The sequence below is a fragment of the Ranitomeya variabilis genome, chromosome 5 (genome assembly GCF_051348905.1).
Source record: "Ranitomeya variabilis isolate aRanVar5 chromosome 5, aRanVar5.hap1, whole genome shotgun sequence".
In the NCBI taxonomy this organism is placed as follows: Eukaryota; Metazoa; Chordata; class Amphibia; order Anura; family Dendrobatidae; genus Ranitomeya; species Ranitomeya variabilis.
The window spans coordinates 660,801,892-660,822,924 of record NC_135236.1 but is presented as its reverse complement, the minus strand read 5'-3'; the positions used below and the strand labels follow the sequence as shown (position 1 = coordinate 660,822,924).

At 41.1% G+C, this 21,033-nt stretch overlaps 1 protein-coding gene across 1 annotated transcript in view; it reads left to right on the top strand.

Annotated features, from left to right (window-relative positions):
• The window catches only part of ANO2 (anoctamin 2), a 249,373-nt gene that overhangs the window by 111,149 nt on the left and 117,191 nt on the right, over positions 1-21,033 (top strand). The window contains exon 14 of the mRNA XM_077266525.1: positions 2,601-2,672. Within this exon, the coding sequence (XP_077122640.1) occupies positions 2,601-2,672 (72 nt within the window). The remainder of the gene's footprint in view (positions 1-2,600; positions 2,673-21,033) is intronic.

The window sequence follows — 21,033 nt, the reverse complement described above, 5'->3', positions numbered from 1 at the left end:
TCCTTTTCCCTATTTTTGGATAGTGCTTTTGTATGATAGAGGTCTTCTGTTAACCCTGTTTTATCTTTGTTCCTTGTTCACCTTACATTTCCGTCCCATTCCCTATGGAGTGGGGGAGGGGACAGATTAGGGTGGAGCAGGAATTTAGTAAGGCTTCTCAACCTTCAAAAGTACCCCCGGGACAGGGCTAGTTTGGGTTCCAGTTCCAGGGACAGTTTGAGGCCCCACTCTTACTTAAGACCGTCACAGCGTGATAACCCCCTTTAAAGAAAAAGCACAGAATGGGTTAACTGAGAATCTGCCAGTAAGCTTTTTCTGAACTCTCCAATGGAAAAGTCTTTAGTTCTTTTATCTGTCTTTTCCTGAGTTCTTCTCTGCTGGGTTATGACCACAGACCACATCAAAGTTGAATGTGGAGAAAAACTAAGAGCGGGCAAAAGCAAAACGCTGCAAAAATTTTTAAGAAACCCAATTGTAAAAAACATTTTTTGCCCGAAATGTATGTATATAAGTTAAAAAAATTATCTCAAAGGATTATTGATAGTGGGACCCATACATTTGTGACATCAGTTGGTTTGCTGATTTATGGTTCCGTATGACTGTGACCTTTATTATGTATCTATGATAAATATGTATATATGGTACATTTGCATATACTGAAAAAATAATCATATTTTACAGAAGAGCCTAATACCAACTTGGGGAAACTTTGAGATCCTATGTGATGGATTTATCAAAACTGTTTGTTTCCAATAGCAACCCATAGCAATGCAGGCATTAATTCAACATTTGTGTTTAAAAAATAACAGTTGAGTTCTAATTGGTTGCTATGGAAACCAGAAAGGGGTTTTTAAAAAATAACAGTTGAGTTCTAATTGGTTGCTATGGAAACCAGAGACAGTTTTAAAAAATAACAGTTGAGTTCTAATTGGTTGCTATGGAAACCAGAAAGGGTTTTTTAAAAAATAACGGTTGAGTTCTAATTGGTTGCTATGGAAACCAGATACAGTTTTAAAAAATGACAGCTGAGTTCTAATTGGTTGCTATGGAAACAGAGAGTTTTAAAAAATAACAGTTGAGTTCTAATTGGTTGCTATGGAAACCAGAAAGGGGTTTTAAAAAAAAATAACAGTTGAGTTCTAATTGGTTGCTATGGAAATCAGAGACAGTTTTAAAAAATAACAGTTGAGTTCTAATTGGTTGCTATTTAAACCAGGGGCGGTTTTGCTTTTAGGCACCTTTGATAAATGAACCCAAAATTTAACAAAACTGTCTAATATGAAATTGAACACAAATGCAATTGTTCATTTTAACAGAGCCCTTCTGAAAGATCTCTGATTGGTTATAATGGGCACAACGACCATATATCAGTTAGACAGTTTTGATAAATTGGGCTCAATGTAGGAGAAAATTTGATTTAACCTCCTCCTAAACAAATATGTATGTAACTTCTTTAGGGAAGTAAGAGTCGAAGTGGTTACAAGACCCTCTCGTAGCCACTTATCGATGGGAGATGCCAGTTAAAGGACGATCTGTCACTTTCTTTAAATATAAAATTTTTGTACGTGGTGTAAATGCCGCCGTTCTCCTGAATCCGGCGATACTTTTCTTTTTTTCCTGCTCCTCTCCATTCCTGAGATATGGCCCTCTCTTCCCTGTTTATAAATCCACCTTTTTTTAGCCAACTGGGCATGGTGCTCAAGCCGACACCCACAGTGTAGTGTTGAGGAACACGCCCACTTGTCTAAAAAAATTTGATTTATCTACACATGGCTATATCTCGGGAACGGAGAGGCGCAGGAAAATAAGAAAAACATCGCCGGATTCAGGAGAATAGCGCCGTTTACACCATCATTTATGGAAAGTGACAGTTTATTCCCATCCTAGATTAAAAATTAAAGGGATAGAGAGACTGGTGGACATTTGTATTTTTAAGAAGATCGGCACTCTGGAAACTCTTCTTGTAACTCTCATAGAAGCTGAGCCTGCTTGATGGTAATGTTTTCGTAACTCCCATTCACTTCTATGGAGGTTATGGAAAAACTGCTTAGCCGTTTCCTTTGCCCTGAACACATGTAGCCGATGCTTGGAGGTAGAAACTAATATCTAAGTCATTAATGGCTGAGATGGGAATACCTACCCCTTTAACTTGTTCATAACTGGGCCCCATTGAAATCTGCAAAATGTGACAAATATCTAATATATGCTGTATATCCCCTTGTAAAGTGATTTTTAACAGGTTTTATGTCCTACAAAACCTTATGGTTTTGGTGTCAAAGATTCTATGAAAAAAAAATAATTTCTGCCTGGCGTGTATTTATAATGTGTCTTTTCTCCCTTTTCATCATCGATAATGCACCAAGGATCGTATAAAGGTTTGACCCGTTTCCCTTTTGTTAGACCTTTGCGTGTCCTCACGTGTTTGATCCCTCCAATTTCTAGTGACTGTGTCCTATGGTTGAAAAAAAAATAAAAAATCTCAAGTTCTCAATTGTGCCTCGGTGTATTGTCCTCTAATGGTCGTGTTTGACGTCAGCAAGCGAAAAGTGGATAAAAAACTAATCTAAGTCTTTTTATTTTTGTCCTATTTTATCGTATAGGAACATCCGAGACCGGAATACGAAACCAAATTGCTTTTAATGAAGGAAAAATGTAAAGCTTGTAAAAAAGGGGTAAGATTATGATGTCATCGATCATTGGAATGTATTTGTTTTACTCGTTATTATTTATTTTCTACATTTCTACACCTCTTTTTGCATTTCCGAAAAAGGGGTAGAGGGAACGGTTGGAACATGTTCATGTGATCGCTGCAGCCTCTGCAATGGTTGCAGGGAGTTTAAGGCTAGTATAAAACTACATATGCCGTATATATATTTTTATATCGATTATACCAGATTTTGCTGCATCTTTCAAGTCACTTGTGCCCCTGATTAATGAAAATTGGACCCAACAGACTGATTTTGACGAATATTCCCCAAAAATGGTGATTACATTTTAAAAAGATTAAAAAAAATAAATGTAAAAATAAAATCAATAAAAAAAATCTAAATAATCATATTAAATAGTACAATAAAAAAGGACAGGATTTAACAATATTTTTAAAGGTATCAACTTAATGATTAAGATATTATATTTTAATTTAAAAAAAATCAATTTAAATAAATGTTCATGTGATTACTGCAGCCTCTTCAATGTTTACATGGGATTTTAACCTCGTTTATACCTTTATGCTCCATACTTATTTTACACTGATTTTGCTACATATTACAGTATCTTCCAAGTCATTTGTGTGAGTGCTCAATTGCAGCATCGGAAAAGGTGCCAAGAGTTGGACCGAAACCCCATCAGTTTGATATCAACGGCCTGTCCAAAGGATTAGCCATCACATTTTAAAAGATGAAATAATAAAAATAAAACACATAAAATCACTATAATAATAATAATAGTGATAATAATATCATATTATAGCAAAAGGAAAAGGATACAAAATTTTGATTATTTTATTTTATTTTTCTTATCCAAAAAAAAACAGAAATTTTGCAATTTTCATACTGTCCAATGGGACCTAAGTTTTGACTGACAAATTCTGCTCTTTAAAGAAGATTTCTCAAAAGTCTCATTATCATCACAGACAGGATAACAATAACAGGTAATGTCTATATACACAAGAGATAACACAGAATCCAGTATTTACGTGATGTCACAGCTCACTTCTTCCTCTTGTACAATGACTGATAACACCTCTATATACAGTAGATAACACAGGATCCACCTTTCACAATAGGCGATATCACAGCTCACCTCCTCCTCCTGTATAATGACTGATAACACCTCTATATACAGTAGATAACACAGGATCCACCATTCACAATAGGTGATGTCACAGCTCACCTCCTCCTCCTGTACAATGACTGATAACACCTCTATAAACAGTGGACAACACAGGATCCACCATTCACAATAGGTGATATGACAGCTCACCTCCTCCTCCTGTACAATGACTGATAACACCTCTATATACAGTAGATAACACAGGATCCACCATTCACAATAGGTGATATCACAGCTCACCTCCTCCTCCTGTACAATGACTGATAACACCTCTATATACAGAAGATAACACAGGATCCACCATTCACAATAGGTGATATCACAGCTCACCTCCCCCTCCTGTACAATGACTGATAACACCTCTATATACAGTGGATAGCACAGGATCCACCATTCACAATAGATGATATCACAGCTCACCTCCTCCTCCTGTAAAATGACTGATAACACCTCTATATACAGTAGATAACACAGGATCCACCCTTCACAATAGGTGATATCACAGCACACCTCCTCCTCCTGTACAATGACTGATAACACCTCTATATACAGTAGATAACACAGGATCAACCATTCACAATAGGTGATATCACAGCTCACCTCCTCCCCCACCTGTACAATGACTGATAACACCTCTATATACAGAGGATAACACAGGATCCACCATTCACTATAGGTGATGTCACAGCTCACCTCCTCCTCCTGTACAATGACTGATAACACCTCTATATACAGTAGATAACACAGGATCCACCATTCACAATAGGTGATGTCACAGCTCACCTCCTCCTCCTCCTCCTGTACAATGACTGATAACACCTCTATATACAGTAGATAACACAGGATCCACCATTCACAATAGGTGATGTCACAGCTCACCTCCTGCTCCTGTACAATGACTGATAACACCTCTATATACAGTAGATAACACAGGATCCACCATTCACAATAGGTGATGTCACAGCTCACCTCCTGCTCCTGTACAATGACTGATAACATCTCTATACACAGTAGATAACACAGGATCCACCATTCACAATAGGTGATATCACAGCTCACCTCCCCCTCCTGTACAATGACTGATAACACCTCTATATACAGTAGATAACACAGGATCCACCATTCACAATAGGTGATATCACAGCTCACCTCCTCCTCCTGTACAATGACTGATAACACCTCTATATACAGTAGATAACACAGGATCCACCATTCATAATAGGTGATGTCACAACTCACCTCCTGCTCCTGTACAATGACTGATAACACCTCTATATACAGTAGATAACACAGGATCCATCATTCACAATAGGTGATATCACAGCTCACCTCCTCCTCCTCCTCCTCCTGTACAATGACTGATAACACCTCTATATACAGTAGATAACACAGGATCCACAATTCACAATAGGTGATATCACAGCTCACCTCCTCCTGTACAATGACTGATAACACCTCTATATACAGTAGATAACACAGGATCCACCATTCACAATAGGTGATATCACAGCTCACCTCCTCCTCCTCCTCCTCCTGTACAATGACTGATAACACCTCTATATACAGTAGATAACACAGGATCCACAATTCACAATAGGTGATATCACAGCTCACCTCCTCCTGTACAATGACTGATAACACCTCTATATACAGAAGATAACACAGGATCCACCATTCACAATAGGTGATATCACAGCTCACCTCCCCCTCCTGTACAATGACTGATAACACCTCTATATACAGTGGATAACACAGGATCCACCATTCACAATAGATGATATCACAGCTCACCTCCTCCTCCTGTAAAATGACTGATAACACCTCTATATACAGTAGATAACACAGGATCCACCCTTCACAATAGGTGATATCACAGCTCACCTCCTCCTCCTGTACAATGACTGATAACACCTCTATATACAGTAGATAACACAGGATCAACCATTCACAATAGGTGATATCACAGTTCACCTCCTCCCCCACCTGTACAATGACTGATAACACCTCTATATACAGAGGATAACACAGGATCCACCATTCACTATAGGTGATGTCACAGCTCACCTCCTCCTCCTGTACAATGACTGATAACACCTCTATATACAGTAGATAACACAGGATCCACCATTCACAATAGGTGATGTCACAGCTCACCTCCTCCTCCTCCTCCTGTACAATGACTGATAACACCTCTATATACAGTAGATAACACAGGATCCACCATTCACAATAGGTGATGTCACAGCTCACCTCCTGCTCCTGTACAATGACTGATAACACCTCTATATACAGTAGATAACACAGGATCCACCATTCACAATAGGTGATGTCACAGCTCACCTCCTCCTCCTGTACAATGACTGATAACACCTCTATATACAGTAGATAACACAGGATCCACCATTCACAATAGGTGATGTCACAGCTCACCTCCTCCTCCTCCTCCTGTACAATGACTGATAACACCTCTATATACAGTAGATAACACAGGATCAACCATTCACAATAGGTGATATCACAGTTCACCTCCTCCCCCACCTGTACAATGACTGATAACACCTCTATATACAGAGGATAACACAGGATCCACCATTCACTATAGGTGATGTCACAGCTCACCTCCTCCTCCTGTACAATGACTGATAACACCTCTATATACAGTAGATAACACAGGATCCACCATTCACAATAGGTGATGTCACAGCTCACCTCCTCCTCCTCCTCCTGTACAATGACTGATAACACCTCTATATACAGTAGATAACACAGGATCCACCATTCACAATAGGTGATGTCACAGCTCACCTCCTGCTCCTGTACAATGACTGATAACACCTCTATATACAGTAGATAACACAGGATCCACCATTCACAATAGGTGATGTCACAGCTCACCTCCTGCTCCTGTACAATGACTGATAACATCTCTATACACAGTAGATAACACAGGATCCACCATTCACAATAGGTGATATCACAGCTCACCTCCCCCTCCTGTACAATGACTGATAACACCTCTATATACAGTAGATAACACAGGATCCACCATTCACAATAGGTGATATCAGAGCTCACCTCCTCCTCCTCCTGTACAATGACTGATAACACCTCTATATACAGTAGATAACACAGGATCCACCATGCATAATAGGTGATGTCACAGCTCACCTCCTCCTCCTGTACAATGACTGATAACACCTCTATATACAGTAGATAACACAGGATCCATCATTCACAATAGGTGATATCACAGCTCACCTCCTCCTCCTCCTCCTGTACAATGACTGATAACACCTCTATATACAGTAGATAACACAGGATCCACCATTCACAATAGGTGATATCAGAGCTCACCTCCTCCTCCTCCTGTACAATGACTGATAACACCTCTATATACAGTAGATAACACAGGATCCACCATGCATAATAGGTGATGTCACAGCTCACCTCCTGCTCCTGTACAATGACTGATAACACCTCTATATACAGTAGATAACACAGGATCCACAATTCACAATAGGTGATATCACAGCTCACCTCCTCCTGTACAATAACTGATAACACCTCTATATACAGTAGATAACACAGGATCCACCATTCACAATAGGTGATGTCACAGCTCACCTCCTCCTCCTGTAGAATGACTGATAACAGCTCTATATACAGTAGATAACACAGGATCCACCATTCACAATAGGTGATGTCACAGCTCACCTCCTCCTCCTGTGCAATGACTGATAACACCTCTATATACAGTAGATAACACAGGATCCACCATTCACAATAGGTGATATCACAGCTCACCTCCTCCTCCTGTGCAATGACTGATAACACCTCTATATACAGTAGATAACACAGGATCCACAATTCATAATAGGTGATATCACAGCTCACCTCCTCCTCCTGTGCAATGACTGATAACACCTCTATATACAGTAGATAACACAGGATCCACCATTCACAATAGGTGATATCACAGCTCACCTCCTCCTCCTCCTGTTCAATGCCTGATAACACCTCTATATACAGTAGATAACACAGGATCCACCATTCACAATAGGTGATATCACAGCTCACCTCCTCCTCCTCCTGTACAATGACTGATAACACCTCTATATACAGCAGATAACACAGCATCCACCTTTCACTATAGGGGATATCGCAGCTCACCTACTCCCCCTCCCTTCACAATTAATTTTGCCCTCATCAGTACTGTCTCATTTCATATTTCAGTGTACCTTTTTTCAGGTCTGCTCACAGTACGATTCAGTCCTTTGTTGCTAATGTCCATGTGGCTTTATAGCATTAGCCCAGCGTGAAAATTGAACAATTTCTCATTTTCCTTTATATACAAACTGCAAGATTAAAAAGAAAATACTAACTTTTTTTTTTTTTTTTTAAATATACAGTTAACATAAAAAACTTAGATCATTTTCTGATGAAAAATTGAATTTAATAAATGGAAAAAGGCTAATTTGAGTTAAAATAAATAAAATAAATAAAATATATAAAAAAAATATATAAATAAATAAATAAAATAAATAAATAAATTTCAATTAAACATTACACAAAAGTTGAAAAAAGATCAAGTCTTCGTAAAAGACCTTAACAGCCCAGAATATCGACATGTAACAATTCCAAATTTCACATACAAAAGAAACACTGTAACAAATGAGAACAATATCCAGAATGTCTCTTGCCCGGTATTCTACGAGCACAGTATGGAATATTAAGTTACCCGATAAATCCAGATCTTCACTACACATGGCTGTAGACTTTTTTTTTTTTGGTCCAAGAAATTTACAACCCCAAGTCTGTAATATTTACTTTTCTCTCTTTCTTTATGAAACATGTTTCCGAGGTCCAAGATTTAAATGAGGGTGTAGTTAAAAAAAAAAAAAAAAAAAAAAAGAAAAATAATAAAATAAAATAAAAACATTTAAGCCTGTTCGGGTTTCTTTTATGGTCCGGAGACATCTGGTAGCCTATGAGAGTGATCGGCGCTGATTCATTATGATGTCATCACTGCTGGACGGGATCCACTTCCAGACATGTGGGGAAGTGTAACTTTTTTACCCAAGAGGGGCATTGACAAAAGACTGGGGTATTATCATTGTATCAATATCCCTAAATAACATTTCCTATTAAAAATAGGATTAGGCTCTACGGAGACTTACGCATGACATGGAAACTTTGCGCAAATTCCATCAAGAATGTCTTCGTGAAGAAGTTCTTTTTTCTAAATCCAAAAATTAGTTTTAAAGTTTTATTTTTTTTTCAATAGAATTAATTTCCCCATGTACTTTTATACGACGTTATCCCTCCCAGGTTGCGCGGATATTAATACACAGTCGTAGTTTCTGGGAAATTAACTTGCCACTTGCCCGATGGGCTTTGCATCATGTACAATGGAGTTTTAAAATATCAAGTGCTACAAAAGTCGTATACGCCAACAATACATATATATATATATATATTTTTTTTTTTTCCAAGTTCGTATTGTATAGCGCTGACATTGTGACTTCATTTCATAAATAATTGATCGGGCGTTAGTCGAGAATCATCCTAAGCTGCGTTGGTGTGAATTTAATATTGGATTGAACCCCTAAGGCACCCCATGATCTTTCCACAGCTTGCAAGTAAAACAAACTATTCAGTACTATATGCGGCCAGGAAACATAAAATTAAATATTAAAGGGATGGTCCAGGATTAACCTTTTAGGATAAGTCATCAATATCAGATGAGTTCACCCCCAACAATCAGCTGATACTGACAAAAGTTATCAAAGCCTGTGTAAAAGCCCAGGCAAGGAATGAAGCAGCCACTTTGTGGCGAATCTGGATAGTGATAGGACGTCACAGCTCATAGCTTAACCACGGAGATAAGGGGAGAACGTTCACCGAATAAACTGTACAGATAGTGTGTGACGGCACAGCTAGTGTGTTAGGAAAACAGAATGATGTCAGACATGTTTTTCTAGGCAATTGGAAGCTTTGCAGTACTTTCAATTTGCATCAAATCACGTTTTTTTTTATTTTATCAAGATTTTTCAGATTTTCTCATATCAAAGTAGCACCTTTACTACATTGTTTTATGTAATATTATACAGCGAGAAGAAACGGAGTCCATGTCCAAAATAAATCACATTATACTTTATTTATTTTACAGAAAATTCATTTACCAATAAATTACCAGCGAACATATAACATATATCACAAGATAAAAATCAGGGTAATCAAAAGATAGGAGGTAGCACAGTCATGAACCGGTGCAGCACACAGGTTAGGTGCAATTTAAATAGAAAATACCCGCATAGTGCCAATTATATTAAGGGAATGGACGCAGGGAATAAGAGGAGCGGTATAGATCAATCTTCTGAGCCCTGTACACTGACTCATATTACGGTGATAGCATCAAAAACCCCCCCCTCCCTGGATCCTTACCCGCACACTAGCACCAGACCTGGACCGCACCGCTGCCCCTTGTTTTATGTAAGGAGCAGATATTTTGGCCACTGCATGGTTATATTTGCATGGGACTGACAGTTTGGCACTGTCCAATATATCATTTTTGCCGTGTGCAGATGGAGCAGTCACTAGAGACACTAAAGAACAGCCGCTACCTCTGTATGTTGTCCTCATCACTGTATATCCACCTTGACCCGTTTGCCCAATAATATGGACAATATATGGTACATTTAGTTCATCACAGTATGGTATTTTACCATTTATTAGGCACTGTATGGTACAGTATGCCTATCTGTACATGCAAAGTTGTTCTCTTCCCGGTAGCGAACTAGCTCACTGGTGCCACCTAAAAGAATTACTAAAGCCTCTTGAGAAAGGTTAAAGTTAAAGAAGTTCTCCACTTCTTAAAAATTGAGGACCAATCAGAACGCAAACAGATGTATATAAACAACTGAGGCACTCAACTATACAATAAAAAATAAAATTAAAAGTTAATAATTAAAATCAAGAAACGATGAAAGCAAGTGGAGGCCGATGAGAGACACAAAAAAAGAATAAAGATGCATTATAGTCAGAAATACCCAAAAATAAAATAGAATGTGTCACCACATTGGCCTCCAACTCAGACCTCGACATGCGTTTTTGACCCTACTTATCTTCAAGACAGGTTATCAATATCAGATTGCTTGGGGGTCAGCCACCCATTAGCTGTTATCAGCTCTAGTGGTAGAGGGAAAAGGAGCTGAACCTCAGTACCTGAGAATGGTCACTGCATAATGTGGAGTGTATGGAGCTTGTGCGGAGCTGGCTATGGATGTTTTCCATCATGGAGCACCCGTACATCCATCTTATTGTTGTGTTTAATTAGAGATTTGCTTGCTCGTCAGTTTAAGCTGCACAAATCTGTCCTTGAGAGTGTGCAGCCTCACACATCAATGACAGTAAGCAGAGGAAGACATGTGTGCTGGATCTCATGTATAGATAAGGCCTACATTAGCATTTCTGATCTGCATCTGGTGGGCGCATGCGCGTCTTTGTTCCTCTCTGCAGGTGGCATCCCTTATATACAACCCTGCAGACAAGCTGGAGACTGGGCTACTGAAACATTCTTCAGCAAATGTTTAAGGGGGAGAGTGTGAACACTTCTGCCCATCAATGGGGCTTATCCGATTAGAGGGAGAACAATAAGCCCCATATTTAGTGAGGGATTTGGTGCAGAGACGTTGAGGGGCAAGGATCTGCTGCTGAGGTTCTGATGCCCATGTATAGATGTCCTACGGAGATTGGAAAATGGTTACAAGCTGGGCTGAATATAAGTGCTATGGTCAAGGGATCTGCTGTCTGGATTTAAGGAACTATCATAAGGACTATTGTTGCCGACTGGTGCTGGATAACCATGCTACGGTCATAGGATCTGTCATCTGGATTTGAGGAACTATCCTAAGGACTGTTGTTGCTGGCTGGTGCTGGATACACCTGCTACGGTCATGGGATCTGTCATCTGGATTTAAGGAACTATCATAAGGACTATTGTTGCCGACTGGTGCTGGATAACCATGCTACGGTCATAGGATCTGTCATCTGGATTTGAGGAACTATCCTAAGGACTGTTGTTGCTGGCTGGTGCTGGATACACCTGCTACGGTCATGGGATCTGTCATCTGGATTTAAGGAACTATCATAAGGACTATTGTTGCCGACTGGTGCTGGATAACCATGCTACGGTCATAGGATCTGTCATCTGGATTTGAGGAACTATCCTAAGGACTGTTGTTGCTGACTAGTGCTGTATACACCTGCTACAGTCATGGGATCTGTCATCTGGAATTGAGGAACTATCCTAAGGACTGTTGTTGCTGGCTGGAGCTGGATACATGTGCTACGGTTGTGGAATCCCTCGTCTGAAGGAGCATGGACTGTGACTACCGACTATACTAGCGGGACATACAAAAGCTGTGGGCCAACCAAAAGTTGGGAGACAGTTGGTATCACCTGGTACATGGGCAGTTTAAATACTGGTCCCGGGTTGGGATCTTGTGGACTGGGGGCATTGCATGTGGCCATCTACCCGGAATCACTGTAAGGGTACCGTCACACAGTGGCATTTTCATCGCTACGACGGCACGATTCGTGACATTCTAGCGATATCGTTATGATCTCGCAGTGTCTGACACGCAGCAGCGATCAGACACCCTGCTGAGAATCGTACGTCGTAGCAGATCGTTTGAAACTTTCTTTCGTCGCTGGATCTCCCGCTGTCATTGCTGGATCGTTGTGTGTGAGAGCGATCCGTCGATGCGTTCGCTGGTAACCAGGGTAAACATCGGGTTACTAAGCGCAAGGCCGCGCTTAGTAACCCGATGTTTACTGTGGTTACCAGCGTAAAAGTAAAAAAAAAAAAACCGTACATACTCACCATCTGATGTCCATCAGGTCCCTTGCCGTCTGCTTCCCGCACTGACTGTCTGCCGGCCGGAAAGTGAGAGCAGATCACAGCGGTGACGTCATCGCTGCGCTCTGCTCTCACTGTACGGCCGGATCTCAGTCACAGCGGGAAGCAGACGGCAAGGGACCTGACGGACATCAGATGGTGAGTATGTACGGTTTGTTTTTTTTTACCTTTACGCTGGTAACCACGGTAAACATCGGGTTACTAAGCGCGGCCCTGCGCTTAGTAACCCGATGTTTACCCTGGTTACCAGCGAACCTCGGCATCGTTGGTCGCTGGAGAGCGGTCTGTGTGATAGCTCCCCAGCGACCACACAACGACTTACCAACGATCACGGCCAGGTCGTATCGCAGGTCGTGATCGTTGGTAAATCGTATAGTGAGACGGTACCCTAAAGGCCCCGTCTCACATAGCGAGATCGCTAGCGAGATCGCTGCTGAGTCACAAGTTTTGTGACGCAACAGCGACCTCAGTAGCGATCTCGCTATGTGTGACACGTACCAGCGATCAGGCCCCTGCTGTGAGATCGCTGGTCGTGTCGGAATGGCCTGGACCTTTTTTCGGTCGTTGAGGTCCCGCTGACATCGCTGAATCGGTGTGTGTGACACCGATCCAGCGATGTCTTCACTGGTAACCAGGGTAAACATCGGGTTACTAAGAGCAGGGCCGCGCTTAGTAACCCGATGTTTACCCTGGTTACCAGCGTAAATGTAAAAAAAACCAAACAGTACATACTCACCATCTGATGTCCGTCAGGTCCCTTGCCGTCTGCTTCCTGCTCTGACTGAGATCCGGCCGTACAGTGAGAGCACAGCACAGCAGTGACGTCACCGCTGCGCTGTGCTCTCACTGTACGGCCGGCACTCAGAGCAGGAAGCAGACGGCAAGGGACCTGACGGACATCAGATGGTGAGTATGTACTGTTTGTTTTTTTTGGTAACCAGGGTAAACATCGGGTTACTAAGCGCGGCCCTGCGCTTAGTAACCCGATGTTTACCCTGGTTACCCGGGTGCTGCAGGGGGACTTCGGCATCGTTGAAGACAGTTTCAACAATGCCGAAGTCGTTCCCCTGATCGTTGGTCGCTGGAGAGAGCTGTCTGTGTGACAGCTCCCCAGCGACCACACAACGACTTACCAACGATCACGGCCAGGTCGTATCGCTGCTCGTGATCGTTGGTAAATCGCTATGTGAGACGGGGCCTTAAGACTATGGACGTAAGGAATAAACAAAAAGTTGTATCACCTAGGTTATTACAACCCACAACCTCAGATCTTCACAGAGCTCTTTACATCTAGCCACCTCCGGAGTTGATAACTGATCAGTGAAGGTGCCAAGTGTAAAACTTTCACCAGTCCAATATTATTGATATTCATAATTCTGGACGAGCCCTTAAAGGTGCTCCTCCTCTGTCCCACAGTATTAATATAAGAAATTCAGCTTCATTGAAACCAATCAGATCTTTTATTCTTTCCCTGTAGGAGCAAATTACACGTCGGATTCAGATAGAATTTTGGCTTGTTACAATTAGCCCTTGTGTTGTACTGTGTTGCCCAAACACGGGGCAGGAAGTGTTGTCATAAGCCCCCTAGGTTGCGTTCCTTCCACAGGAGCTTGAAAGTATGAAAACACAACATTTTAATTGGATATTTATATATATATATATATATATATATATATATATATATATATATGTATATATATATTTATATTATGTATTTTATATTTATTTTTTCTCTCTTTGTTGTAATTCTCTGTTTATTGTTCCGATGTCACTGTCTGTACAGCTTTCGAGCCCTCGCCTTCGGGGGTCCATCCATACAGATAAACATAATAATAAACTATGTAGTAATATATTACAACACCACAAGAAAATCTGTAGCAAATTCATGGAGTTACATACAATAATGCCAAAATGGCACCGAGCTAGTGACGAAGAACTCTTACTCAATCTTTCTCTATGAGAGAGATGCATACAGCGAGTTCTACAGCAGAACAGCAGCAGTGCCCCCATAACAGTGGCAGCAATAATCCCCCTATAGCATTTACTTAACAAGTAACCTCATAGTAGTACCAGCCACGGTAGCCAAATAAAAATGATGGTATCCGCAACCTTTACTCTATCATGCCCCCATAACAGTACCAACCACTTTGTCCTGCAAGCCACAGTGGCTCAAAACGAGCAGTAGTAGCCATATTAACAAGTCAGTATCAGTGCCTCCATAACAGAGTGTCCCCATAACAATGCACAAGAAATTACAGTAAAACCAAGAAATGAGCCGGACTATAATCTGTTATATCCACAATGTGTAATAAGCACGGACCAGGAGTAGCTACATTGACTGATAACAATACCAGCCATAATGTCCCAATAACACAACCAGCCAGAGTTACTCATTAATAATGTCAGCCACAAGGCCACATAACGGTGCCAGTACTAGTGCCTCCATAACAGCCTCTACATCAGTTACAGTGCCTCCACACCAGTGCCAACCACAGTAACCCCATACCAGTAGCAGCCATGTTACCCCATAACATTTACAGCACTAGTGCCCCAATAACACTGCCAGCCAGAGCCACTCATCAACCCCATATCTTAACTAGCCAAAGTAACCCATGAAAAATGTAAGCCACAATGTCTCATAATGGTGCCAGTACCAGTGCTTCCATGATAGCTTTACATCAGATACATTGCCTCCACACCAGTGCCAAACACCATAACCCTATACCAGTAGTAGTCACTTTGCCCCATAACAATACCGATCATTGTGCCCCAATATCACTACCAGCCAAATGACCCCATTAACAATGTCATCCACAATGCCACATAACGGTGCCAGTACCGGTGCTTCCACCACAGCTTTACATCAGTTATAGTGTCTCCATACCAGTCCCAACCACCGTAACCCTATACCAGTAGTAGACACGTTGGCCCATAACAATACCAGCCATAGTGCCCCAATGTCACTACCAGCCACAGTTACTCATTAATAACGTCATCCCCAGTGTCACATAACGGTGCCAGTACCAGTGCTTCCATAACAGCTTTACATCAGTTACAGTGCCTCCATAGCAGTTCCAAAAACAGTAACCCCCATACCAGTAGTTGCCACGTTGCCCCATAACAATACCAGCCATAGTGCCCCAATGTCACTACCAGCCAAATGACTCCATTAACAAAGTCAGCCACAATGTCACATAATGGTGCCAGTACCGGTGCTTCCATAACAGCTTTACATCAGTTACAGTGCCTCCATACCAGTCCCATCACCATAACCCCATACCAGTAGTGTAACCACTTTGCCCCATAACAATACCAGCCATAGTGCCCCAATATCACTGCCAGCCCAGTTCCTCATTAACATGTCCGCCACAGTGGCACAACAATACCAGTTACTGTGCCCTCGATACAGTGACAGTCACAATAAACCCGTACGAGCCACAGTGCCCCATAACAATGGCAGCCGTAGTATCTCTATCAGTGCCTGTATTAGTGTCACTTACTGTTCCCCATAACTGTGCCCACTATACCACCCCGACTCCAGTACTAGGCACATTGCCCATAGCAATATCAGCTATGGTGACCCCAGAACATGACCATTGACCAGTCGCAATGCCTCCATAACAGTTCCCCCCCCCCCAGCAGTATAACGGAACATATCTTTATGTATCTCGGTATATTCACAGCCTGGAAAGTTCCAAAAAGTCATTTATATTCTGCGCCGGACGTTCTGCTAATAAGATCTGGACACAACTTCCTGCAGTTCAGGCTGAAATGTGTCCCCTTGGTGCTGGGGAGGAAAGTCCAGGTAATCATCCAACCCCCAAGGAAGCATTGACCTCGTATAACTTCCCATCCAGACAGTTTCCAGGAAATCCTAAACAGAGCTGCCTCTTAAGGGGTCCGGAGACGAGGACATGATGGATTGCTAGGGGGTCGCAAGGAAATCTCCAGTAAAAGATATGATACTTAGCAGAAGTCACCTGGTCATGGCCCAGTGGGTGGTCAGTGTGCTGAGAACTTAGGGAGAAGATGTCATCTGGTCACTGTATAGCGGTATTATTATTGTGCATGGTATGGTGTGATTTTTGCATTGTGTTGCACGTATGCTTTAACGTTGTGCAGCTTATTATCGGAGCAGTGTATGGTAGGGGCTGAGCTGTAGTTTTGTTTTCTGGTGACTGCATGACCAGTATTTGGCAATTTTATCAATAGGCAACTAGAGTACAGACATATGTACATTGTATGATAGTACAGCCTTATGGGAGTAAGGGGGTGACACTAATAAGAGGGGCACAATACAACGAACGCCAGACCTGTTTACAGGCAATGGTTCTTATAAAGACCCCTAACTCTAGTCAAGTTATTAAAGATATATATAGATAGATAATAGATAGAGATAGATAGATAATATATAGATAGATAATAGAAAGATAATAAATAGATAATAGATAGATATAGATAGATAGATAATAGATAGAGAGATAATAGATATATAATAGATAGATGATAGATAGATAATAGATAGATAGATAGATACATAGATAGATAATAGATAGATAGATAGATAGATAATAGATCGATAGATACTGTAGATAGATAGATAGATAGATAATAGATAGATAGATAGATAATACATAGATGATAGATAATAGATAGATAGACAGATAAATAAATAGATAGATACATAGATAGAGAGAGATAATAGATAGATAGATACTGTAGATAGATAGATAATAGATAGATAGATAATACATAGATGATAGATAGATAGATAGATAGATAGATAGATAATAGATAGATAATAGATAGATAGACAGATAGATAAATAGATAGATACATAGATTAAGAGATAATACATAGATAGATAATAGATAGATAGATACTGTAGATAGATAATAGATAGATAATAGATAACAAATAATAGATAATATATAGATCGATAATAGATAGATAGATAATAGATACATATACACTCACCGGCCACTTTATTAGGTACACCATGCTAGTAACGGGTTGGACCCCCTTTTGCCTTCAGAACTGCCTCAATTCTTCGTGGCATAGATTCAACAAGGTGCTGGAAGCATTCCTCAGAGATTTTGGTCCATATTGACATGATGGCATCACACAGTTGCCGCAGATTTGTCGGCTGCACATCCCAAGGATGCTCCATACAAGGCAGGATGGATCCATGCTTTCATGTTGTTTACGCCAATTTCTGACCCTACCATCCGAATGTCGCAGCAGAAATCGAGACTCATCAGACCAAGCAACGTTTTTCCAATCTTCTACTGTCCAATTTCGATGAGCTTGTGCAAATTGTAGCCTCAGTTTCCTGTTCTTAGCTGAAAGGAGTGGTACCCGGTGTGGTCTTCTGCTGCTGTAGCCCATCTGCCTCAAAGTTCGACGCACTGTGCGTTCAGAGATGCTCTTAGGCCTACCTTGGTTGTAACGGGTGGCGATTTGAGTCACTGTTGCCTTTCTATCAGCTCGAACCAGTCTGCCCATTCTCCTCTGACCTCTGGCATCAACAAGGCATTTCCGCCCACAGAACTGCCGCTTACTGGATTTTTTTTCTTTTTCGGACCATTCTCTGTAAACCCTAGAGATGGTTGTGCGTGAAAATCCCAGTAGATCAGCAGTTTCTGAAATACTCAGACCAGCCCTTCTGGCACCAACAACCATGCCACGTTCAAAGGCACTCAAATCACCTTTCTTCCCCATACTGATGCTCGGTTTGAACTGCAGGAGATTGTCTTGACCATGTCTACATGCCTAAATGCACTGAGTTGCCGCCATGTGATTGGCTGATTAGAAATTAAGTGTTAACAAGAAGTTGGACAGGTGTACCTAATAAAGTGGCCGGTGAGTGTATGTTGTGTGAAAAAGTGTTTGCCCCCTTCCTGATTTCCTATTCTTTTGCATGTTTGTGACACTTAAATGATTCCGTTCACCAAACACATTTAAACATTAGACAAAGGTAACACAAGTAATCACAAAATGCAGTTTTTAAATGAAGGTATTTATTATTAAGGGAAAAAGAAATGAAAATCTACAGGGACCTGTGTGAGAAAGTGATTGCGCCCTCCCCTTAAAACATACATTAATTGTGGTTTATCACATCTTTGGGAATCAGAGTTCAAATTCTCTCATCACACCCCGACCTGATTATTGCCACACCTGTTTTCAATCAAGAAATCACTTAAATAGAACCTGCCTGACAAAGTGAAATAGACCAAAAGTTCCTCAAAAGCTAGACATCATGCCTCGATTCTGGAACAAATGAGTAGCAAAGTAATTGAGATCTATTAGTCTGGAAAAGGTTATAAAACCATTTCTAAAGCTTTGAGACTCCAGTGAGCCACAGTATGAACCATTATCCACAAATGGTGAAAACATGGAACAGTGGTGAACCTTTGCAGGAGTGGTCGGCCAATCAATATTACCCCAAGAGCGCTGTGATGACTTATCAAAGAGGGCACAAAAGACTCCACAACAACATCTATAGAACTGCAGGCTTTCTTGCCTCAGCTAAGGTCAGTGTTCATGACTCATCCATAAGAAAAATACGGGACAATAATGGCCTGCATGGCAGAGTTCCAAGTCGAAAACCAGTGCTGATTAATAACATTATAAAGGCTCATCTCAGTTTTGACAGAAAAGATCTTGATGATCTCCAAGACTTTTGGAAGAATACTCTATGGACTGAAGAGACAAAAGTTAAATTTTTTGGCATATGGCATAGGTTACATCTGGAGTAGAATTAACACAAAGGAACATCATACCAACAGTAAAACATGGTGGTGGTAGTATGATGGTCTGGGGCTGTTTTGCTGCTTCAGGACCTGGAAGAATTGTTGTGGTAAATGGAACCATAAATTCGTCTGTCTACCAAAAAATTCAGGACGTGAATGTCCGGCCATCTGTTCGCGACCTCAATCTGAATTGCCCTTGGGTTGTGTAGCAAGACAATGATCCTAAACACACCAGCAAGTCCACCACTGAATGACTTAAGAAAAACAAAATGAAGACTTTGGAGTGGCCTAGTCAGAGTCCTGACCTTAGTCCGATTGAGATGCTGTGGCATGACCTTAAAATGGTGGTTCATATTCGGAAACCCTCCAACATGGCTGAATTACAACAATTCTGCAAAGATAAGTGGGCTCATTGCCATTTATTGCAAACGTTCGATTGCAGTTGTTGCTGCTAAGGGCGGCTCAACCAGTTATTAGGTTTAGAGGGCAATCACTTTTTCACACAGGATCCTGTAGGTTTGGATTTCTTTTTCCCTTAATAATAAAGTCCTTCATTTAGAAACTGCATTTTGTGATTACTTTTGTTATCTTTGTCTGATATTTACATTTGTTTGGTGATCTGAAACATTTAAGTGTGACAAACATGCAAAAGAATAGGAAATCGGGAAAGGGGCGAACACTTTTTCGCATAACTGTATCAGATAAATAGATAAGAAAAGAATCATTAATAATTTATAACTTTCCATTTATGACCTTGTCGGATAGATAGATGTAGGTGATCTGTGTGTTAGTGTTGGGGTCTGACTGCTGTGATCCCCATGGATCCTGAGACCCCCAACCACTGCTGTCAGACTGATGGAGATCGCCTGGTCAGACATTCTCCGGCAGTCGGACCCCCATGATCACGCATGAAAACACAAGCACCAAGGATCTCTGGTTCTCATTGATGGACGGATGCTGATGCTTTGTTTTCCTAGTATGGGGCATCGTCCTCTCCCCGGTGATGGGGTCTTTTCTTGTTTCCCTCCTTAGATGCTGCTGTCACTGAAGTTATTAGATCTAGTGATCTGGAACATATGTATTTACTTTATGGCGGCAGTGTTGGTGGTCGATAAATTGTTCAGGGACCGCCGGCCTCACATGGTATTTATTGCACATTTATAATTTGCTTTTGTCTTTTTTTCTTAATATTTATATTTCAGTGTTCGGGGGGATTACCGCACTATTAAGCTCCAGGGGACATGAGCCATTAGATGTCTGCACACCCTTGCACTACTGTGCTAGACGTGTTTTAAAGATCTTTGTTTTTCAATAAATCATTTTTTAAAGATGGTTCAGCAGAGGCAGAAGTGGCAGGAAGGCAACTGAACCGTCCCAGAAATAAAGCAGAGCTGTGTCTGTCACACAAACCACGGCAGAATTGGCACAGTGATAAGGTGGGGTTAACCCGCGATATAGCAGAGCTGGGTTTGTCACAAAGTCCAAGGCAGTACTGGCCAATGGTAAAGAAGAGCTGGGTTTGTCATAGAG